General features: G+C 43.9%; 1 protein-coding gene across 1 annotated transcript; it reads right to left on the reverse strand.

The window, feature by feature from the left end:
- Positions 1–3,380: 3,380 nt before the first annotated feature.
- Positions 3,381–4,265, reverse strand: Npbwr2 (neuropeptides B and W receptor 2). The gene is given in 4 exon segments (XM_036184344.1): positions 3,381–3,648; positions 3,650–3,741; positions 3,743–3,859; positions 3,861–4,265. Coding segments are annotated over 4 exon segments (882 nt in total).
- Between the last annotated feature and the right edge of the window lie 17,470 nt (positions 4,266–21,735).

The following is a 21,735-nucleotide window of genomic DNA, read 5'->3' on the forward strand; positions in this document are numbered from 1 at the left end:
GGCAGGCCCCAAGGAGCCTCAGAAAAGCCAGGGTTCGTCTGCTGCTTTGGACTCTTCCCACTAGAGGGCACTATGGCCCCATTGGATGCCCAGCCAAGTTCCTTGACCAGGTGTGATTAAAAACAACAGTGAGATTTGGGTATAAAGTGGGGTTAGGTTTTCCTTGGGACCAGGAGCCAGAGTGTCGAGGTTTGGCAGAGTAAGTCCCTTCCCAGACTCCCAAGGAGTCCATGGAGAAGAACAAAGCTAGTTCCAACAGATTCCTAGCGAGAAGCAGCACCCTTGTTTTTGCTGGCTAGCCCTGGGTAGCCACAGGGAAAGGAGGCTTTTCCCTTTACTGGGCTGTGGGTGGGGACAAAGGTCTGTGTAAGTACCACTCACTAAATGATTTCACTACCAGAGCGTTGAAGGGGACAAGGGTTTGGAGTCTTAAGAGAAAATCTGACTGGTACCTCCTTTTCTGTGAGATGCTCTGCAGTAGTCAGCTCTAGCAAACCAGAGTCAGCTGAGAGGCTATCCCCCAAGGGTGTCTTGCTCTTTCACAGCCTAGTCCACTCCCCTCCTGTTCTTCACATCCACTCATCTGCTCACCCTGTTCCTCCTTCACACATACATCACCTGGCACACCTGGTTTTGCCACTCTCTGTGGCCTGATTGTAGTTCTGGAAAGTGAGAGGGAGCCTTTGCTGCATCTGTTCAGTAGGGGCTCTTGTTCTGAAGGGACTCTCTTACACAGGAGCAGTGTACATTAATTAGGCTTTGCTGAAGTATGACTATATAGTGAAGAAAAAGGCTCAGGCCCAGCTTGATCTCAGCAGAGCTGGGGGTGTGGGTTGTAGTTTAAAAAGGGCCCACAAGCTGGGTGGTGGTGGCACATGACTTTAACCCCAGTACTTGGGTGGCAGAGGCAGGTGGATCTCTGTAAGTTTGAGGCCAGCCTGGACTACAGAGCTAGTTCCAAGACAGCCAGGACTGTTACACAGAGAAACACTGACTTGGGAAAAAAACTACTCCCCCCCAAAGAAAAACCAAACCAAACCAGCCAACCAAACAAAAAGAACACCCCCCAAAACAAAACAAAACAAAAAACAAACAATGCCACCCAAAGTGCCCATAGCCCTCAGTGTAGGCTGTCCTCAACTATTTCTCTCAATATTCAGCATATATAAGGGACTGAGAGTGGCTTCTGAGACTAGATCACACAAAGTGTTTGTCCAGTTTTCCTTTTGACTTTCAGGTCCCTGATTCCTTGATATGAGAACACTCCAGAAGCTTGTAGAGCATCCATATATTGCCAGTAGTCATGGGAGCAGTTAGGAGTTGGGGGGACCCTGTGGGTATCCTGCAAATGCAGGGAACCATGTTGGCAGATGCATCGGGCTGGGCAGATGCACACACCATGTGGAGCATGGTGGCAGTGGCAGTGGCTAGTGATACAATCAAGGCGATGCATCCACATGGAGAGTTTAATTATAATAGAGAGATAAAGAGGCAGAGAGACAGAAAGAAGGAGACAGAGAGAGGTACACACACACATACACACAGAGACACAGAAAGAGAGAGAAAGGGAGACAGAGGAGAGAAGGGTTTGAGGGTGTGCACCTCTTGGGAGGGAAGCAGAAGGGATATATATATATATATATATATATATATATATATATATATATAGATAGAGAGAGAGAGAGAGAGAGAGAGAAGAAAGAAAGAAGGAAAGAAAGAAAGAAAGAAAGAAAGAAAGAAAGAAAGAAAGAAAGAAAAGGGAGGAGTTTTTCCTTAGAATGGGGCCTTTTATGTCAGGACAGAGGGTGGTGCCAAGGGGGTGGGGTTTCAGGGGGCAGGTCAGAATATTAACAAGCAGGACTTCTTGAAAGAGACCCTAGCCATTGTCTAGCCTCCAGAGAATGTAGACATCACCAGTGTTCTGCTTGAAGTCCCATGGGAGGTTGAGTCAAAGCCTTTGAATAAGCCATCTTCCAGTTTCAGATCCTCAGAAGCTAAACACTTTATTTCTTGATGTCTGAGTTTTTGTTGCATAGCAATAGGCAATTGGTCAGGGAGACATTAGGAGAATGCCTCCCCCCTCCCACCCCCGCAAGACAGGGTTTCTCTGTATCTTTGGAGCCTGTCCTGGACTAGCTCTGTAGACCAGGCTGGCCTTGAACTCACAGAGATCTGCCTGCCTCTGCCTCCTGAGTGCTGGGATTACAGGCGTGTGCCACCACCGCCCGGCAGGAGAATGACATTTAAGGGCTGACTAAAGGCATAGACAGCAAGGTTAGCTAGTACTATCTGGTTTAAGGGAAGGTCCAAGTGCTCTGGTAAGTTGAGGACATGGTGGGCAGGAATATGGCACATGCCATGAGGGTGTCAGAGTCTTGGGCCACAGCAATATTTGGCCTTATTGCTGAAGTGCCTGTGTAACACGAATCTTAAAAGGTCTTATAACAAAAAACCCAGAGAAAAATATTGAGGTGAAAACTGAAAGATCAGAACAAGCCAGTCACAAGTTCTTACCTATAGGAAATCCTCAGTCTCAAGAAGAGAGAGTTCCTATTTCCTCACACCTTATATTCCTTTCTGTGTCCTGCCATATTACTTCCTGGGATTAAAGGCATGGGTCTACTGCTTGGTTCTGTGTAGAGAGCTTCGCACAGCCACACCCATAAGATGGCGCCGGCTTCTGCCCCCACCTTCCCGATGGTGAGTTCTCTCAGGAGTAAACAACTCCATATTTGGCTTAGTCCTAGGATCTGGCTTGCTTCCATGAACCTGGACCTATCCGCAGTGCCCATGTGGCAGGCTGGGGATGGCCACCCAGGGGCTATTTAGGTCATGGGCAGGCTTTCCCCGGGGTCAGAAGATTGTTCAAGGTTCCTGAGTAAACTGCCGAAAGAAGAGCTCCATGTTGCGTCTTCCTTGCTGGTCGAGGTGGTCGTGACAGTTCTGTTTCTCTCATGTAACCCAGTGTGGTCTTGAACTCACAGAGATCCAGATGGATCTGAGTGATAGGATTAAAGGTGTGTGCCTCCACTGCCTGACATCTATGTTTAATTTAGTGGCTGGCTCTGTCCTCTGATCCCTAGATAAGCTTTATTGGGGTACACAATATATCACAATATGTCTGTGCTTTTATAATTTTTCAGTTCTACAAGGAGTCCTGTCCCAGGAAACATAAAGAACTAGTGAAGGGGCCCTCTATCTGTCCATCTTCTTTGGGTGACCAGACTTCTGCTTGCTACTGGGACCAAAATGCCTGCTACTGTCTCCCCAGGGATGTCCAAGAGACAGAGGTACAGAAAGGCAATGTCGTGGTTGTTTGTATCTGTTTGTATGGAGAACACAGGGATAAATGTGAAGAGGCAGAACATCTCCTGGCTGGATTAACCTCTGCTTTGGAGGTGATGAATGGCAAAGATGCTCATATGTTCTCCTATGACGTAGAAATTCTTGCAGAAGTTGTCATCCAGGAAGGCATACAAGAAAGGATTGAGGCATGAGTTGGCATAGCTGAGGCCATAGGAGATGCTAATCCATGTCTGTAGTCAGAGGCACCAGAGGCCAGACAAATGAAAGAGCACCTAGCAGAGAAGGAACACAGCCAACACATCGAGGACCAGGACAGTTATTTCCTCTTGGCCTTCCTCAAGCACCAGAGTGGAGCCTCATTGTATGAAGTCTGGATCGTAGATCTGCATATAACTTGCAGATGATGCACTCAGGCAATGAAAAGCCCAGAACCAATTATATAAATGTGGCTGGGCAGGAACCAGGCCTGCTCTGGCCTCAAGAAGCTTAGCCCACAACTGGGTGCCTGTAACTCATTGATATAGACATGGGCAAAGGAAAAGAAAGGGCAGACCCATGATGGTGACATCCAGCCAGATGCAAAGGCTGGCAACTTTAGCCCCTCTCTGGGTATGTCTAGGTAATCTGCAAGATCTCACAGTGACCAGTACCACTAAGCAGCCCACACTCATCACAACCAGGAAGTAGATGCTAGAAAAGATGTTATAGTGGTTGAAGGTCAGCACCAGTTTGCAGAATGGCTCCCCAAAGGGCCAGTGCTGCAGCAGGTACTCAGAGATGTTGACTGGGAGCACCAGCACAGATCATGGAGTTGGCAGGAGCATGTGAAGCATAGGTAGTGGCTCATTGAAGGTGGTATTGGGCTGGGTGTTATTGTCCTCGGACAAGTTGGTGCTCATGGTAGTGGGGAAGCAGTTAGTAGCTTCAGCTGTTGGAGGACTCTCAGCACTCAGCAACATGCATCATGGTAAGGCTTGGACACTGATCTCTGGGCTGGGACCTCCTGGACTAGATTCTGGGAAAGAAACAGTCACAAGGCTAAAACAGTGGCCACCTCAGGTTCTCTGAGGCTGTTCTATGCACCCTGGCCCTAGGCCCTGGTGGGGCAGAGTTCTCCAACTTCCTAGATGTAGCCCCATTTCCAAGTTCTGCTCACGTGAGAGAAGCTGCACACTCTCCTGGGAGTCTAAGGGTTGGAGTGGCCCAGAGCAACCCCACCTACCATCCCCAATATACAATAAGTAGAAGCAAGGCTGTTACCTAGATGGAGATGCACCTTTTAGGTGCTTCTCTGGCCACTTTGGATCTAAAATGTCTTTCTTTCAGGAGTTAAGTCCTCACTCTCCCTAGTGCTATGTAAACCCCTGCTTTCCCAGATATTCCATTGACCTGTCCTCTGTCCAATGCCTTGTAGCCAGAAGATGGTGGCCTTGGTGGGCTCTCAGTGTGTAGGCAGCTATAACATGAAGGGGGAGGTGTTAACCCTCTCAGTAGAGAGTGCAATTAATCTTGCCCAGCTGGGAGGATAGTTTCCAAAACCCACTTGCCTGTTAGTGTCCCAACCAGCCCTGGTTACAGTGTGAATGAGCAGGGAGAAGAGTGGAGAAAGCTGTGAGAGCTGGGTCCTATTATCTGACTAAACCTCCTGGAAGCAGGTTCCCCTCTAGTGTAGTGGTAATTTGTTGTACTCTAATAAAGCTTGCCTGAAGATCAGAGGAAGGGCTAGCCACAGATTTAGCCACAGAGGCCAGGCAGTGGTGGCACACACCTTTAACCTCAATATTTGGGAAGCACACATGCCATTAATCCCAGCACTAGGGAGGTTGAAATAGGAAGTGAAATGGCTGGGCAGAGAAAGGCATATAAGGCTCGAGGAGACAGGAACTAGAATCTTTCAGCTGAGGACTGAGAGACATTCAATCAGAGGATTCGTGGAGTTGCGAGGTGAGAAGTGACTGTGACTTGTTCCTTTGTGTCTCTAATCTTTCAGCATTTACCCCAATATCTGGCTCTGGGTTTCTATTATAAGACTATTTAGGATTTGATCAACCCCCCCAGTGCTGAACTATGGTGCCTGCTGTTGGTGGTCTGGGATTCTATCCCCATGTTTCCTGTGCCTACTTCCCCATCCCCTTTGTGTGTGTGTGTGTGTGTGTGTGTGTGTGTGTGTGTTTAGAAACTTGCTGGTTGTCATTCACTCATTAAGTCCCAAGTGGGTAGCTAAGAGATGTGTGTTTGTTCACTTGTGTGCCTGTGTGTTGGGAAAGCACATACAGGGACTTCTGGGTTCTGAGGTTATTTGTGCTTCTGCCTACAGGCACTAGGGACCTGTGTACCTTTATCTGTGTACATGGATCTTGATAGGATTCATGCTTACTTCTAAGCTTGCACATGGTATGTGAATTGCATGTATGTGTAGGCCCATGTCTGCCTGCATGGGGTTTTTGAGGGTATCTCTGTACTATATCTGAAGGAGTCTGTGTATATCATTGTATGGTCCATAATGTTGGACTGGAGGACTGCTTGTCCTCACATGAAGTAAAATGTTGACCACAGACAACCTAATTTCTATTTCTATTCTCCAGCCATGAGAGGTCATGAAAGTCACTTGCTCCTACACTGGACCCTGGCATCTTCTCTGTGGCACTCAGGGAAACTACAGGATACTAAGACCTCCTGTGGACTTTCATACTTTCTACCTAAGTGGGATGTATGCGAGTGTTATAGTTGTGGAGGTAGAGGAATCCAGACTTGTCCGGAAGTCAGGCGATACCAGTAGCTGGGATGTGGTAGGGGATGGTCTCCCTGCATATGGTGATCCTGCTCCTCTCCTAGAGAGCCATTACAGCTGAGCTTTGCTGCACGCTCCCTTGATGGGGCTTTCCAGCAGAGCTCTGCTTTTCTCTCTGACCCAAGATGTTGCTGCTTCTGCTTCACTCTGCTAAAGGGGAACCCCCTGCAGAAGTGTAGCAATCTTTTCTGGCTCCAGCAAAAAGTTGTTGCTTTTTCAGCCTTGCTCAGCCCTCCTAAGGGAATGTCTCAGCAAGGTTTTTCCTCAGTCCCCCTAAGGGACATCTCAGCAAGGTTCTTTTGTTTTGCACTGATGAATGGAGATCTTCACCCAAGACTCTTTTAAGAAAGATTTACTTGGGAAAGAGCTGGATGGTGGGCCTCCAAAAGAGCAAAAGAGTGAAAAACAACAACTACATTTTGGTGTACCAGTGTTAGGCTGGAATTTCCATAGGGCCTGAGAAAGCTTAAAAAACAGAACAAACAAAACAAACAAACCGAAAAGCAAAAATGGACACAGCTCCTTTAAGAAGTTCTGCCTTGTTGGGGATTTAGTTTAGTGGTAGAGCGCTTGCCTAGCAAGCGCAAGGCCCTGGGTTCCGTCCTCAGCTCAAAAAAAAAAAGAAGTTCTGCCTTAAACGGTCTCTTTCATGTTAAATAGAAACAAAAAACTAAGTAAAAACACCTGCCACAGTGAAGGGCACTGGCATTCCAGAGTTGGGGGCGTTGAATACAGTTCCCAGTCTCATACCTCTGGGCTAAGAACTTTAAGGCTTGGCTCTCACGACCTGTAAGTGGGCAGAGCCAGCTGTAGTTTAGCAGTTTAAAGTTTGCTCACATGGTCAAAAAAGGTTAAAAGATTGCAGTAGAAGAGGTCCAGATGGAAAAAACCTCTAAACAGGTTCCAGTGTGTTTGACAGCATGCAGAGGCTTAAGAAAGAAATAAAAAGAGTGTGGTCAGTCATAGAAAGAAAGAAATAGCTTACAAATAATAAAGTACAGTTTATAAAGAGAGAGTAAAAGTAACATAAAAGAAAAAGCCACATAAGATGGAAAATACACAGAGAGTCTGGATCCTGTATGTTTCTGTATTGACCTTGAATTTTTTGATTGTTAATGATCAAATGACAGTTGCTATGAGACATGGGATTGAAAAAGGGACAGCTGGCTGGGTGGTGGTGACACATGCCTTTAATCTCAGCACTCAGGAGGCAAAGCCAGGTGGATTTCTGTAAGTTCGAGGTCAGACTGGTCTACAGAATGAGATCCAGGAAAAGGCACCAAAACTACCCAGAGAAACCCTGTCTCAAAAACAAAACAAAACAAACAACAACAACAACAAACAAAAAAAAAAAAAGAAAGGAAAAAAGAAAAAAGAAAGAGGGACAGCTGAAATAAACCAGCCCATATATTTTAGGAATGCCTTAGTGTTAAAATGGAAGTAAAATAATGTAAAATGGAACTTAAAAGATGAATTGCTTTGGAGTAGAGGTTTTATTTTTATTTCTACAGAAAATGAGAAGCTGCAGATTCCTTCAGGGTTGATATGGATCAGGTTTGGTCAGGGGACACCTCCTGAATCTTTGGCCATTATTGCAGTTTTTCTCAGGGACCCATAAAGATTCCTTTTTCCATGGACAATAGGAAGCAGTCTGTAGAACATGACCCCAAAAACATATTCCCAAGAGATGGGGTGGGTGGTTTTCAGTTATTTGGTGGGTTATGGATGTTTGTTATCATTTAGGGGAATATGGGAATATAGGGTAAAAAGATAACTATTAATCTCAGATATTTTGCATTGGCATGGATTTTGGTATATTGATACAAATTTAAAGGTATTTTTGTTATACTGAAAGTATGTTTCTACTCTTGTTTGGCGTATTCTGCTTATGTAGTTCATTTAAAAATGCAATGTATAATTACAAAATGAGGTTAGCAGTTAATCTATAATAAATTTGTAGTCACATTAGGTATGTTTTCAAGGTTAAACAGGTATATTTTATACAGATAGATGGTTTTCAAACACTTCAAAGACCTACAGAATATAGCATTTAAGACTTTTAATAACCTAAAGCCTTTCATTGAGACACATCTGCTCCTGGCAGCACCAATTTACTTCATTAAAGGATGATGGGCATTGAAGAAACTTCACATGGAGTTTGCTTTCAATGTGGCAAGTATAGTGGTATGTTTTTCTGGTCCTGCCCAGCCCCACAGGCCTACAGCCACTTATAAATAATCACTCAAAGGCTTAATATTATTTACAAACTGTATGGCTTATGGCAGGCTTCTTGCTAGCTAGCTCTTTCATCTTAAATTAACCCATTTCTATTAATCTATGTTTTGCTCCATGGCCATGGTGCTACTGGTCTGCCAGCATCTTGTTGCTCCCTGGGCAGTGGCTAGGTGTCTCTCCCTACTCTCCTTTCTTCTCTCTGTATCTCTGCTTGGATTTCCTGCCTGCCTTTAAGCTGCCTTGCCATAGGCCAAAACAGCTTTATTTATCAGCCAATGGGAGAAATACATATTCACGCATACAGAAAGACATTCCACAGCAGGCAAGGCTAGTCATTTGGGCAAGAAACTGCTTTGCCTTGACTGCTTGACAGTATGCTGTATAAACTGGACATGCAGGACCCACAGGAAAGTGACTCATGAACTTTGCCAAACAAGGCAGGACAGTGCTTCAAATTCCCTCCTTCACTGAAAAGTCTGCCAGATATTCTAGGCATGAACAGGATGAAGATGGATGCCACAATGTTGCAGATGATTGTCCAGATAGCTAGTTGTTTCTGTTGTTAGGTAATGCTAATTCCTTCTAGGGTCTTTAATGGAGTTAAATAATACGAGTTACAGTTTTCTTTAATTATGACAGAAAGTAAATTAGGTATAATGTGGGATGACTCATCCTTAACAGGCTTGAAGGACACTCGGTCTAAACAAGTAAAAAAGATACTTTCTGAAGCCAACCTGGGTCTGCCTAATGGCCTTAGCAACAGCAGCTGAAACATGATCTGGAGATGACCTGGGCCAATGACAGGCAGCCATGTCACAGCAGCAGATGCATATTCATCAGACACCCCCCACCCCCGCCCAGGATGGGGTGGAGGGTATATAAGGCTTGCCTCTTCCTGAATAAATTGAGCTTGTTGTTTTGACATCCTCCTGGAGTCTGTGTGGTTTGACTCTAAGCCTACTTGGTCCCCTCCTCTAAAGGGAACAACAGCATAGAACCCTGCCCCAGTATAAAATTTTAGATTCATTAAGATAGATAATGGAGTATTTTCTCTGAATTTGCTAAATACAAATTGACTGAATATTGTAAATGTAATTCTTACTTGATAACTGTTTTTGTTGTATATAGTTTTACTATGTTAAAGTTAAAACCTTTCATTTCTATGTAGACAGAAAGGGGGAAATGTTATGGAACATTAATTGAAATAATTTGTTTATGCTGTGGAACTTTTGTTTAATGATGCAAAGATGTGTTGCATTCTTTTATGTTACATTTGTTTAACTCTGTGTTACTTTGCCTGTCTAAAATACCTGATGGTCTAATAAAGAGCTAAACAGCCAATAGCGAGGCAGGAGAAAGGATAGACAGGACTGGTAGGCAGAGAGAATACATAAAGGAGAAATCTGGGATGAGAAGATCAAGGAACAAGAAAAGAAGGAGAGAGGACACCAGGGACTAGCCACCCAGCTACACAGCAAGCCATGGAGTAAGAAGTGAAGAAAGTTATATAGAGAAAGATAAAAGCCCAGTGGCAAAAGGTAGAAAAGATAATTTAAGTTAAGAAAAGCTGTCTAGAAATAAGCCAAGCTAAGGCCAGGCATTCATAAGAAAGAATAAGCCTTTGTGTGATTATTTGGGAGCTGGGTGGCAGGCCTCCCAAGAGAGCCAGAGTGAAAACAACGAACCACAGTTGCTCTCTCAAGTCTTTTTGTTCCATGTTTTTTCTGGACTGGGTTAGTTACTGAATCTGAGGCCACATTCAGGAATACCAGGTGGGAGCAGTCATAGAAACTTCTTTGTGGATACTGCACTTAAAGGCAGATCAGCACTGCTTAGGAGTCTGTAGGTATTTCTAAGGGAGTGCTTCCCCTTAAAGAGACTGAGACACCCCCCCTCCCCCGCTAGAGGTCACCAGCCGTGGTCAGCAACCATGAAGAAAGTCTTTATAAAGCTGAATTTAATGAGTTGGGGGTGATTTTGGGATAGAGCAGAGGTATTGGGTATGTTCAGATCTCTGGGAAACCAGAGATGTTACAGGTTCAGGCCTGTGTCAGGCTTGACTGATCCCAGACTCTTCTCCTGGCAAAAGGGGGTGGCTAGGTCTTCTGTCACCTAGCTTGTATCCTTAGCCTTCCTCCTTGTCATCTTGCCAGCATAGAGCTGGCCAGTGCCCTGCCCTCTGTTGTCATCATTACTGGCAAGGGCAAAGGTCCTTCACATCCCTCCTTACTCAGCTTTACACACATTAAATATTAGCAAACTGTTCATTCCCCACCTTTCTCCAGAGCTTGTTGTTTGAGGCAAGTCTTCTCTCTAGTCCAAGATGGGAGTGGTCTGTCAGCTTCCCACTTAGCCAACCATTCACCTCTCTAGTAGTCAGCCCAGTATAAAAATCCCTTCCAGACCTTTGTCTTGCTGAGCCTGGCTTGGGGAGTGCCCTGGCTCCTCGCTAAGCCTGTTACCTCTGAAGTGGGGAAAAATGGAGGGACAAGCATGGTCCTGGGGGGTGGTGATAGGAGGGGATGGGACTAGGAATGATGTGGATGGGGAACTGAGGGTTATCAAATGTAGGAGCTAAGCTGCCACACCCCATAGTCTGAGGCTGCTGTGGGTGCCAGTCATCCTGCCACAGGTCCACATGTGTGGAGACCCAATATGACTCCTTTCCCCTCTAAAAGCACTTCACCTGTGCCCTCTGCAACCTGGAAGCTGTCTGTATAGCACTCACACTTGAGCTAAGAGAGATGCTTTGTTCTGCTTCTGGGTGGGGCATTGTTGCAGAGGAGAGCTTTGCTTCATGAAAGGATTTTCACATTCAGAAATGAATTTGGTCTTTTCAGCCTGTTGGGTGTGAGGTGAAGGGCCATGGAGGGAGCCAGGTGTCAGCTGTACAGGGTGGGGTGAGGGGAATGCCCTGTGGGTGGGGACCAAGCTTGCTGGAAGTGCTAGGACAGGGTTGGGAGGATGGAGTGGGAGGGTGTGTGGTGGGTCAGGAGTCTGAATATTGTAGGCCTGTATTTGGGCTTCATGTGTGACTGTTTGTGTGTGTTTGTCTCCAGGATCAGAAGAACTGGTCACATTATCTTCCAAGGACAGGGGGAAGAGGAGGATGTGCCACCAGCCTGCTTGTGTGAGCTAGGAACAGATGAGGCAGCCAGCAACAGGAAAGCTCAATTCTAGAACTTTATTCTTATTGTCATTTTCTGTAGATATGGCGGTCAACCTCCATTTACTGTTACCCTACCTCTACAGAAAGAAACTGATAAGTATTGGATCCCTGGCTATTGGATATCCTCTGCTGATGCAATAGGCCAATCAAGCTGAGTTAATAAGTTTAGGTTTAATAAACAGAGCAAAGCCTGGGTGACTTTTGGAAAGGCAGGAGAGGAAAATCGCATGGCAGGTCTGGCAACCAGTTCTTAAACACCCTGTAGGCATGGTCTTGAGCCGCCCTGGGGGAGGGGCTTTCTGAGGGGCGGGGACTGGAGAGAGCAGCTCCAGGGGAGGGGCTGCCAATTGCCGTGCTGAGGGTGGGGTTTGGAACCCCGTCCCCAGAGTTGGAGATCTCCCAACACAAACCAAGACAGAAATTGATAGAGGAGATAGTTTTATTTTTTGGGCTTGGGGAAATGGAGTAGAGACCTTATGTCCCACAGAAAAGAATTCCTAATTTTCGAAGATCATATGGTCTCAGGGGTTTCTATGGGGCAGTAGGTAGAAAATTCCTTTACTTAAAAAAGCAAGTTTGTTTGCCTGTGGAAGTTCCCTGAAGGGCTGAGACTTGCTCTGACTTTTCTCTCAAATTTTTCACTCCCCAGAGACATCTTACATCCCTATTAACGTACTAATAGGTAGGAAAGTTATCCCTAGGAAATTAGTGTGAAGGATTAGTTTGCAAATGAATAACTAACCCAGATAGGTGAGTGGGAGGGGGCAGTGTTTACTTCGCATACTCAGCTAAGGAAAACTATTGCTTCCTTATTTATTTATTTTTATTTTCTCTATAAGTTTTAGTCTGTTCTGTTACAGCACACATATATTTGAGCACGGGTACGTACATGTGGCCTGTTTTTCTAAGTACGTACATAGAGACTTCACTCCAGGCATCCACAAGCAACTCAGAGTTAGCTTCCCTACAAAAATAGAGCTGCCATTTTCTTAAGAAGGCTTCCTTAAGGAAGCTAAGAAAGATTATTTATAAAGCTGGGGGGCAGGGTGACCTTTTTGTGTACAGAGGTTCTGGACTGTCCACAGTCTCTACTCAGCCAGAACCCAGTTGCCAAGGAAGAGGTTGGGTCCCCAGTGTGTTTGACACTACATGCAAATGGACACGTAGTGAGCTCAGGGCCAGGGGAGCTGGGTTATTTGGGTAGGGACTTCTGCTAGTCCTTGGGTCCTGGCTGTTCAATTTGTAGGAATAAAGCTGTAAACAGAGTTGACAGCTGGCTGCCCCTGAGTGTGGAGACAGATAGGAACAAAATTATGCAGCACTGTCTGTCAAGAAAGAGTTTCCTGGGGATGGAGAGATGGTTCAGAGGTTAAGAGCACTGGCTGCTCTTCCAGAGGACCCAGGTTAAATTCCCAGCAACCACATGGCAGCTCACAACTGTCTGTAACTTCAGTTCCAGGGGATCTGATACCCTCACACCAATGCACATAAAATAAAAAATAAAAGAAAAGGAAATGAGTTTCCTACATATACAAAGTTTAAGAGCCCTTGGGGAACTCTGGGAGAAGATGCTTCCTGTGAGGGCTTCAGGTCAGAAGTTCTTTGGGGCAGGAGTGGGGAGCAGGGGTCTTTTCAGGATCCTTTTAAAGGGATTGAATGTACAGGAAGATCAGAGGTTGGAGTGATTGAAAGGATAAAAAAAGAAAGGTGAAGTGGGTACCTTTCAGTGGTCCCTGTCAAGGTATGCCACTAAGCAAACACACCACATGCAACTGTTAGTGCAAGAGGGTTATTGGGGGAGGGCGAGAGTAAAAGAGTGAAAGGCCACGTTGGATTGGGGACACGAGAAAGGCATGCAGACAGAGACAAAGAGAGGAGGGAAGAGACAAGAGGAAGAAGAGAGGCAAGAGTAAGAGCATGCTGTGCCTGGTGAGCACTTTTAAGGAGTGCACATGTTGCACAGCTGATGTGGAAAGGTACCTGGTGACAGGTAGCTTAACTTCTTTGGTGGCAGAGGCAGGCTGCTGCCATAGCAGAAACTGAAAGGATGAACGGGCGCTGGTGGGTGACGCTGGTTACCAGCAGAAAAGTCACAAGCCACGGCCATGACTACCAGAGTTAGAAAGAGCTTTATTAGAAAGAAACCAGGCCTGGAGAGAAAGGAAGATTGCGGGAGCAGAGAGAGAGAGAGCAGAGAGGGAGAGAGCAGAGAGGAAACACAGAAAAGAGAAGGTGGAGACTGTGTGGTGACCACGTGGCGATACACAGTCGCCAGAGCTCACTGATGATGTAAGACATTAGACACAGGACCCTGAGCTTCGCATGTACAGAATCCTAACAGAAACTAACAGTGAAACTAGTCCTGAGTCATGAGGCTGTGGGCAGTTTCAAGTTCAACAAGAAGGAGGCAAGAGTCTCAGGCCACCTGAGTTGGTGGACCATGAGGCCACTCCCTGGTTTCCAGGTCTCCTCTATCAAAGCTGGGGAGTAAATAAAGCTACTGATTGTGTGCTCTCCATCTCCATGTGTGCTTGTGTAAGCAGCCAGTCCCTGCTCTTAATCTGGCTGTTAAGCTCCCTGTGTGACTTAGTGCTAACTCAAGGAGTATATTGCTCCCCTGGGCCTCAGCTCTTACATTCCCTGCTACGACCGTTTAATGCAATTGATGTAAGTGCTTACTGTCTTCCCATCCTCCCCTAACTAAAGAGGCTCCTAAAGAGGAAAGGTGGGAGGGAATGAGTGTAGCAGGTCCAGGGGGCAATCTTCCAGTGGGGGTATCTCCTCCCCATCCTTGCCCAGAGCCAAAATAGACATCAGGGAATGGTGAGAGGGTAGTGGCTGTTCTCACCTTTGCCTAGCCTCTGTTTTTCCAAGGCTTCACCTTTTCACTGAGGAGAGTTTCACTGAAGAATGGCCACTACACCCAGCCTAAGGGAATGCCCCTGGGGATCTTTATGTACACTAAAGGCTAGTCAGCACAGCTGGTGTATATCAGGTATAGAGATGGAGTGTTGCATCATATTTCTAGCTGGGGGCAGTTGTGATCATGAGCTGTGGACAGCACTGGCAAGGTGGTCAGGGAATAGGTAGTTATCTTCAAGTCTCCGGCTTCACTAAGAGTACCCACTAAGCAGGTGGGTACTGTAAGAAATAAATTCAGGCACAAAGAAAGAGACCATTACTTTCAAGTGTCTGGACAAAGCAAAACTTTATTCTTGATCAAGAGGATATGCTTGGAAGAATGAACACACCAAGACAGGAAGTGTTATTTATTTGTGGTGCTATTTACCAGACGGGAGAAAACACAAGGTACAATGAAACCCACTATAAAAGTTTTATTAGGAAAGGGAAAGGGGAAACATGAAAATAGGCCTACTGGAAAATAGGCCTACTGGAAAGAGAGGTGTGGAAGAGAGGATGGGGGAGTGGGTGGGGCTTGCTTTTATAGGTCACCTTGCACAAGTGTATATGAGTTTGCATAGCTATGTCACACATGTGCATAGATTAGAATATGTAGGATGTAAGGCCCTGGAGTGACTAAGCATTTGCCTGACTGCTGGACAGCACATGTGCAGTCATGTAGCTGAGAGGTGACTAGGAATAATAATAGGAAGTACACCTGGTTTTTATTCTAACTTAGGTGGTGACTGTGTTTTTTCCCCATTGGCTGTGATCTGACCACATAGTCTTAATTGGTTGGCTTGTCTTACAAGAATTGACACACAGGAAACTAAGGAATGGAAATGGGTCACTAAGAGGAAAAAAGTCATTGCTCCAGGCCATCAAATTCCTGGAATGCAGCAGGGGGTCTTTGTGTAAATAAAGGTTTTACTGAGTGTATGTGTGTGGGGGGGGGGATGGGGGGGGATGATGGATCAGTGGAGGGTTAAAACATTTGCATAAAATTCTTTCAAGGTGGAGAATATAAAAAGATTTGAATTCTTTGTCTTAAACACAAGTTTTATAGTATTTGATAGAAATACTTCTTACAAGTATTTCTTACAAAACTCTTATTTTTAAACATTTTTTCTCTTCAAAATCATTAAGATGTTGGTTCTTTTTTTTTTCCTGTCTTATCCTGGAGTAAAAAACTATAATAGTGAGGAAGTACCTGTTTAGTAATAGTTGATTCAGTAAGCCATAGTTAAGCCCAAGTACAAAATAATTAATTATTCTATTTATTTTATTAGTATGGTTTAAGGTGAACTCATCTTCCTAGTGGTGGTCTCTTGACCAGGAGATTGACCTAGCTGCATTGGAATGTTAAGTCTGCACTCAGACCCAGAGATTCTATTCTCTTGACCAAGAATTTTTTTCTTAATAGGCCTTCATTACTACTTGAATAGTCTTCCCAAAGAGGTAACCTGAGAAACATGCAGAACCATCAGTAAACCAGGCCCTAGTCTCTTCCTTAGTCAACCAATCCTAAGGCACACCCCATGAGGCTATAGGTGCATGCTTGGCAGCAGATAGCATTGTAATGGGAGTAGAAACCACAGGTATTTGTACAACTTCCTCATGTAACTTACTTGTACCTTTAGAACCTGCTTGGGACCTATCACATATATGCCACTTCCATTTGATAATAGATTGCTACTGTGCACATCCTACTTTATAACTTGGTGGGTTAGATAATAAATACCCAGCTCATGATGGACAGCTCAGGTTGCATAGTAACTTGGTGGCCCATTGTCAAATATTCAATTTCCACTAAGGCCCGGTAGCAGGCCAACAACTGTCTTTAAAAGGAAGAACAGTTGTCTGTAGATGATGGTAAAACCTTGCTCCAAAACCCCAAAGGTCTCTTCTGTGATTTACCTATAGAGGCCTGCCAAAGGCTCCAAACAGCATCCATATCTACCACTGACACTTCAAGTACCATTGTGTCTGTTGGATAATATGGTCTGAGTGGTAGAGTGCTGTAGATTATGCTCATTGTTAATAAAAAACTGATTGGTTGATAGCAGCAAAAAGAGATTGGGTGAGACTGCTTGATGTAGAGAGAATGCTGAGAGGAAGAAGGGTAGAGTCAGGAGAGTCAGGGGAGATGCCAGCCATCTACCAGATAAGCAGGATGTATAGAAAATGAGGTAACAAGTTATTAGCCATGAGATAAAGCATAAATAGAAGTATGGGTTAATTTAAGTATAAGAGTTAGTGATTAGCAAGCCTGAGCTATCAGCCGAGCATTTATAATTCATATTCACATCTTAGTCGGTTATTTGGGACCTGACAGTAGGGACAGGAAATGTGCATTTACAGTAGAGCAATCTGCACAGCAGCCTGGATCTCTTGAACAGTGTTATTCTGCTCTATGCTACTGTCTTTCTGAGTATCCTGATATATAGATCAGAGTAACACTCCCAAGTGAGGAAGGTGCTGTTTCCAAAATCCAAATAGGCCCACTAAATGTTGTGTTTTTTACATGGTGATGGGAGGGGTCAGGTGCAATAACTTACCCTTCACTTTAGAAGGAATATCTCTGCATGTTCCACACCACTGGACTGAGGTGGAAGGCCCTTGAATTTTGGTTGGATTAATTTCCCATCTTCTGATGCACAAATGTGTTATCAATGAGTCCAAAGTGGTTGATATTTCCTGCTCACTTAATTCAATAATATAATTTCAATATTGTACACCAATGTGATGTTTTGTGGAAGAGACAGATGATCAATATCCTTTCTAACTAAGTTATGACACAGGCCTGAAGAGTTAATATATCTGTGAGGTAAAACTGTAAAGGTATACTGCTAGTTTTGCCAATTGAAAGCAAATTGCCTCTGGTGATCCTTTGGACAGATACTGAGAAAAAGGTATTTGCTAGATCAATAGCTGTAAAACATGTACTGAGAGATGTGTTCATCTGCTAAAGGAAGGACACCACATCTGTTACAGCAGCTGCAATTGGAGTCACTACTTGATTGAGTTTTTGATAGTCAATTGTCATTCTCCATGGTCCATCTGTCTTCTGCACTGGCCAGATAGAAGAGTAAAGGGAGATGAGGTGGGAACCACCACCCCTGCGCCTTCTAAGTCCTTGATAGTGGCACTAATTTCTGAAATTCCTCCAGAGGTACAGTACTGTTTTTGATTCACTGTTTTCCTTGGCAAAGGCAACTCTAAAGACTTCTATTTAACCTTTTCAATCATAATAACCCTCACTCCACAGGTCAGGGAATCAATGTGAGAATTCTGCCAACTTCTAAGTATATCTATTCCAATTATACATTCTGAGACTGGGGAAATAACCACAGGATGAGTTTGGGGACCCACTGAAACTACTGTGAGTCAGACTTCAGTCAAAAATCCATTAATCATCAACCTCCATAAGCCCCTATTTTAACTGGAGTGCCACAATGTTTCTTGAGATCTCCCAGAATCAGTGTCAGTTCAGAACCAGTATCCAATAGATCCCAGAAAGTCTGATTCTTTCCTTTCCTCCAATGTATAGTTATTTTTATAAGAGGCTGTAAGTCCTTCTGGGGGGGAAGGACTGGAGAAAGGCTAATAGGCTAACTTAATACCTAACCTTTTAGATATTTTATCAAGGTCCTTCCTCAGGGGAACCTGGCCATCCCTTCATTCAAGGGGTTCTGGGTCTGCAAACTGGTTCAAGTCTGGAAATTGGTTCATGGGCTCAGATTCCCTTTTGCCACAATCCAATGGAGACTGTCTTTAATTTGAGAATTTTCCCACTTATACAGAGCAAACAAAAATGCAGTAGGTTTCTTATTTATTTCATGCCTGGAAACACCACAATTGATTAGCCAGTACCAAAGGTCCGTATGAGTCATGCCACCATAAAATTCAATTTGTCTATGCTGACCATTATGGGTCAGGCCACTATGGAAATTGCTTTTTCTATGCTTCTCATTATGATAATTATAATTGCCTTGCCTTTGGTGATTCAGTGCTGCCACCTGGTAACAAAGACTACAGGGGTCCATCCCCTAATAGTCTCTTTTCCACGATCCGGGAAGAATCTACAACCAGCTGATAATCTATTCTTAAGGTCAATGAATCAGTCTACGCATGCAAAGTTCTTTAGTCTATTTGCTTTAATTCCCCCCATCATCTCTTGCTTTACAGTTATATATCCCCAAAAATCACAATCCTCCCCTCCACCCAGGACACCCAGCCTGAAATTCCTCGGCAGTGATTGTCAGCTTTCAGGTCAAATGGAGGGGTGATAAGATTCACAAAGTGGGGCAGTGATTGTTAATTACCATTTGCAACCCAAAGGAGAAGTGACTAATGAATTAACTAAAGGCTAAATTTGGGTAATATCTAAGAAGAGGGATCTTATGTGCTCAACTATAACCTTAAACGTGATTGGTAGAAAGTATTAAAAATCTAGAAGTTGCTAGGACAATGGCAGAAAATAAAACTGCCTTCTTTTTTCCCTGTGGCTCCTATCTATCCAAGCTATCTGCTGTTTTCCTGCAGGGCCGGGGAAGGTGTGCTCAGTTGTTAGTGTACAGCTAGATGCCTCTGGTGATAGTTAAAGGGAGGTCTGGAAAAGAGGTAAGATCTGGGAAAGGAGAAAGTTAAGCTTAATTGGCACATCCACCAGGCCTTCTCAAACAGGTGGCCTGGATGCTTAAGTCTGTTCTTAGAGGGTACAGAGGTATCTCTGATAAGGTACTTTCCTCCGTCCGGGGATGGACCTGGCTGGGTGATGCCAATGATGATAATTATGGGGAGGCTTGAACTAGGGTTCTGGTTGAGCATGGCTGTCAGCACAGAAAGTTATTTAAATAGTCTTAGAAGTGGTTAGATAAGGAGTTAGAGGTCTAAAGTTAGTAAGGCTGTAAGAAGGAAAGGTCTGAGCTAAATTGTGTAAAGCTATTACTTAACATCCACCTGACCTAGGCAGTGCCTCCTTGTGGAATTTACCTTAGATCAGGAGACTTGTATGTGGGCTGTAATTGCTGCTAGTCCTTGAAAGTGGCTAAGGGAGATATCTGATTCCAGAGAAAGTCTTTCCTGAGGCTGTTCTCCAAGTACCTGGAATGTGTATGTCCAGAGAGTGATCAGTCCACACTGTTAATTCTTCTTAGGGAAAAGTCAATTGGGAAAACTACGAAGGCACACATGATTTTCATAACAGAAGACAACTGATATATAACAAGCCAAATAACACCAAAAGCTTCTTGGAATTTGGCTTCCTCTGGAGGAATTCCTTGATCCCTCCAGGTAGTGACTTTGCCATAACCAGCTGAGTTCTTATGGTATATCCCTGTGGCCCACAGCAACCTGGCCCCTGCTATCTCAGGGCCCAATTAAATTCACTGCATTTAATTCATCCAACTGAGTAGCAGCAGCTCCAACTCCAAGGTCTGGCACAAGGAAAAGGGTGAAAAGAAAGCTTTTCAAATTTGCTGGTGCCTTTCTCACCATTTTGTATCTTACAGGATTAGTGAAGGGTGTTCCTTCTGGGCCTACTCATTGTGGAAGATTAGGTTTTACATACAGCATCCACTCTCTAGCATTGCAGTTTCTCTGAGCTTTAAAATCCTTTCACCAATTCCAAGCAAAGGGATATTAGTCATTTCCCATTCTTTTTCAGTAGTTCCCCATTGTGGGGAACACACCTCCACTTTTTCCCCCAGGGTACTCTTGAGCAGGGAGAAGTGAGAAATATTTAGATAGAAATATAGAGAGGAGAGAGACAAATAGAAACACAGAATAGCCTCGGGAGGGCCTGAGTCAAAATCCACCACCCTTTACTGTCTCTGCTAAATGGCTTTTAGAGGAATGCCAAGGGATGGAGCAAAAGACCTCTCCTTGCTAGATCAAAGCATACTGCATGGCATAGCCAAACACTTGGTAACCATGCACATGGTCATTCCATCCTCTTATGCAGCCCTGCTTTGTAAAGCAAGCTCAGATTTCACTAGGAAACCTCTGTGGACTCCAACAATTCCCTCTTTTTAATTTTTTAAAGAGCCCTTCAGGCCCCTCAGATAAACTGGGTCTGTCTTAAGTTGTCCTCATCGGCCAGACAACCATTACCCATCTTGGAGGTACACTTTCGATCAAGTGCCCTCTGGCTTAGGTTGGAAAGCTGGCAAGAAAAATGTTGTTCTTATTTGACTCTCAGCCTCTGACATGAGGGAGTATTGAGCTTAACTCAGCTCTGACCTAGGTTCCTATTGAGCTGACAACCATCCATAGTGATCTCCATAGCTGCCACATCTCCCAGTAAAGGAGTAGAGGATGATAAAGATGGAATATCCTTTTTGGAATGAACCTAAGGTGATTATAGTCTTGGCTGTGCCAAGCCCTTTTTTAAATCAATAAACTCTTTATGCAACTGCATCAAATAAAACCTTAGCTTCACCAAACTCTGGTTCATTAATGTCAACATAATTCTAGTATGAACATTACTATACATATTTACAACTAGCATGACTATTTACTATATGTATTAATGCTTCTTACAAACTTACATCACTATACATATTTAAACTTACATTCTATAGGACTATTTTATAAACCTTAGCAAACATCTAGAAGAGATCTCTTAACTGAACTATTATCACTATATATATTTACATTTTACAAACTTACATTAAACATTTAGATTTACATTCAACATTTACACTTTTCACAAACTCACATACAACATATACTTATTTATACTTTTTACAAACTTCTATTCACAAGGAAACCCAATAGAACTATTTTACAAATTTCTATTCATAAGGAAACTGTTTTTACAAACTTTAGCACATATCTAGAAGAGATTTCTTAGAGCTATTTACCAAAATTATATTCAAGAAGCTAGAAAGAATCTCTTAACACAACTAACTTACACTAGAAAGAATCTCTTAACAGAACTAACTTACACTAGAGTCTCTTAACAGAACTAACATATTCCAAAGCAAACTCTATTAGCAAACAACTAGAAGAGGTTTCTTAACTGAACTATTAACAAGACAGAAAGTATGCAAATCATTTCTAAAGTTCAGAGTTTATAGTTAGCTTTGATATCAGACTCCTGTGGGTAGCCAGAAAGCTTCATTTGGTGACTAAGGGTACAATCCCCCCCCCCCTTTTAATTTTTTAAAGCTGCTTTTTAAAAATTATCATGAGCATTTTTTAATAATGTCAATGTTTCCATCTTGTATCTTAAGCACAACTCAATCCCGTAAGTTTTTTTTTTTTCCACACTCGAAGCAATTTCTCAGTGTAAGGACCGGTTTCCCCTAGTTTTCTAAAAGATTTTAAA

Source organism: Onychomys torridus, chromosome 4 (genome assembly GCF_903995425.1).
Source record: "Onychomys torridus chromosome 4, mOncTor1.1, whole genome shotgun sequence".
In the NCBI taxonomy this organism is placed as follows: Eukaryota; Metazoa; Chordata; class Mammalia; order Rodentia; family Cricetidae; genus Onychomys; species Onychomys torridus.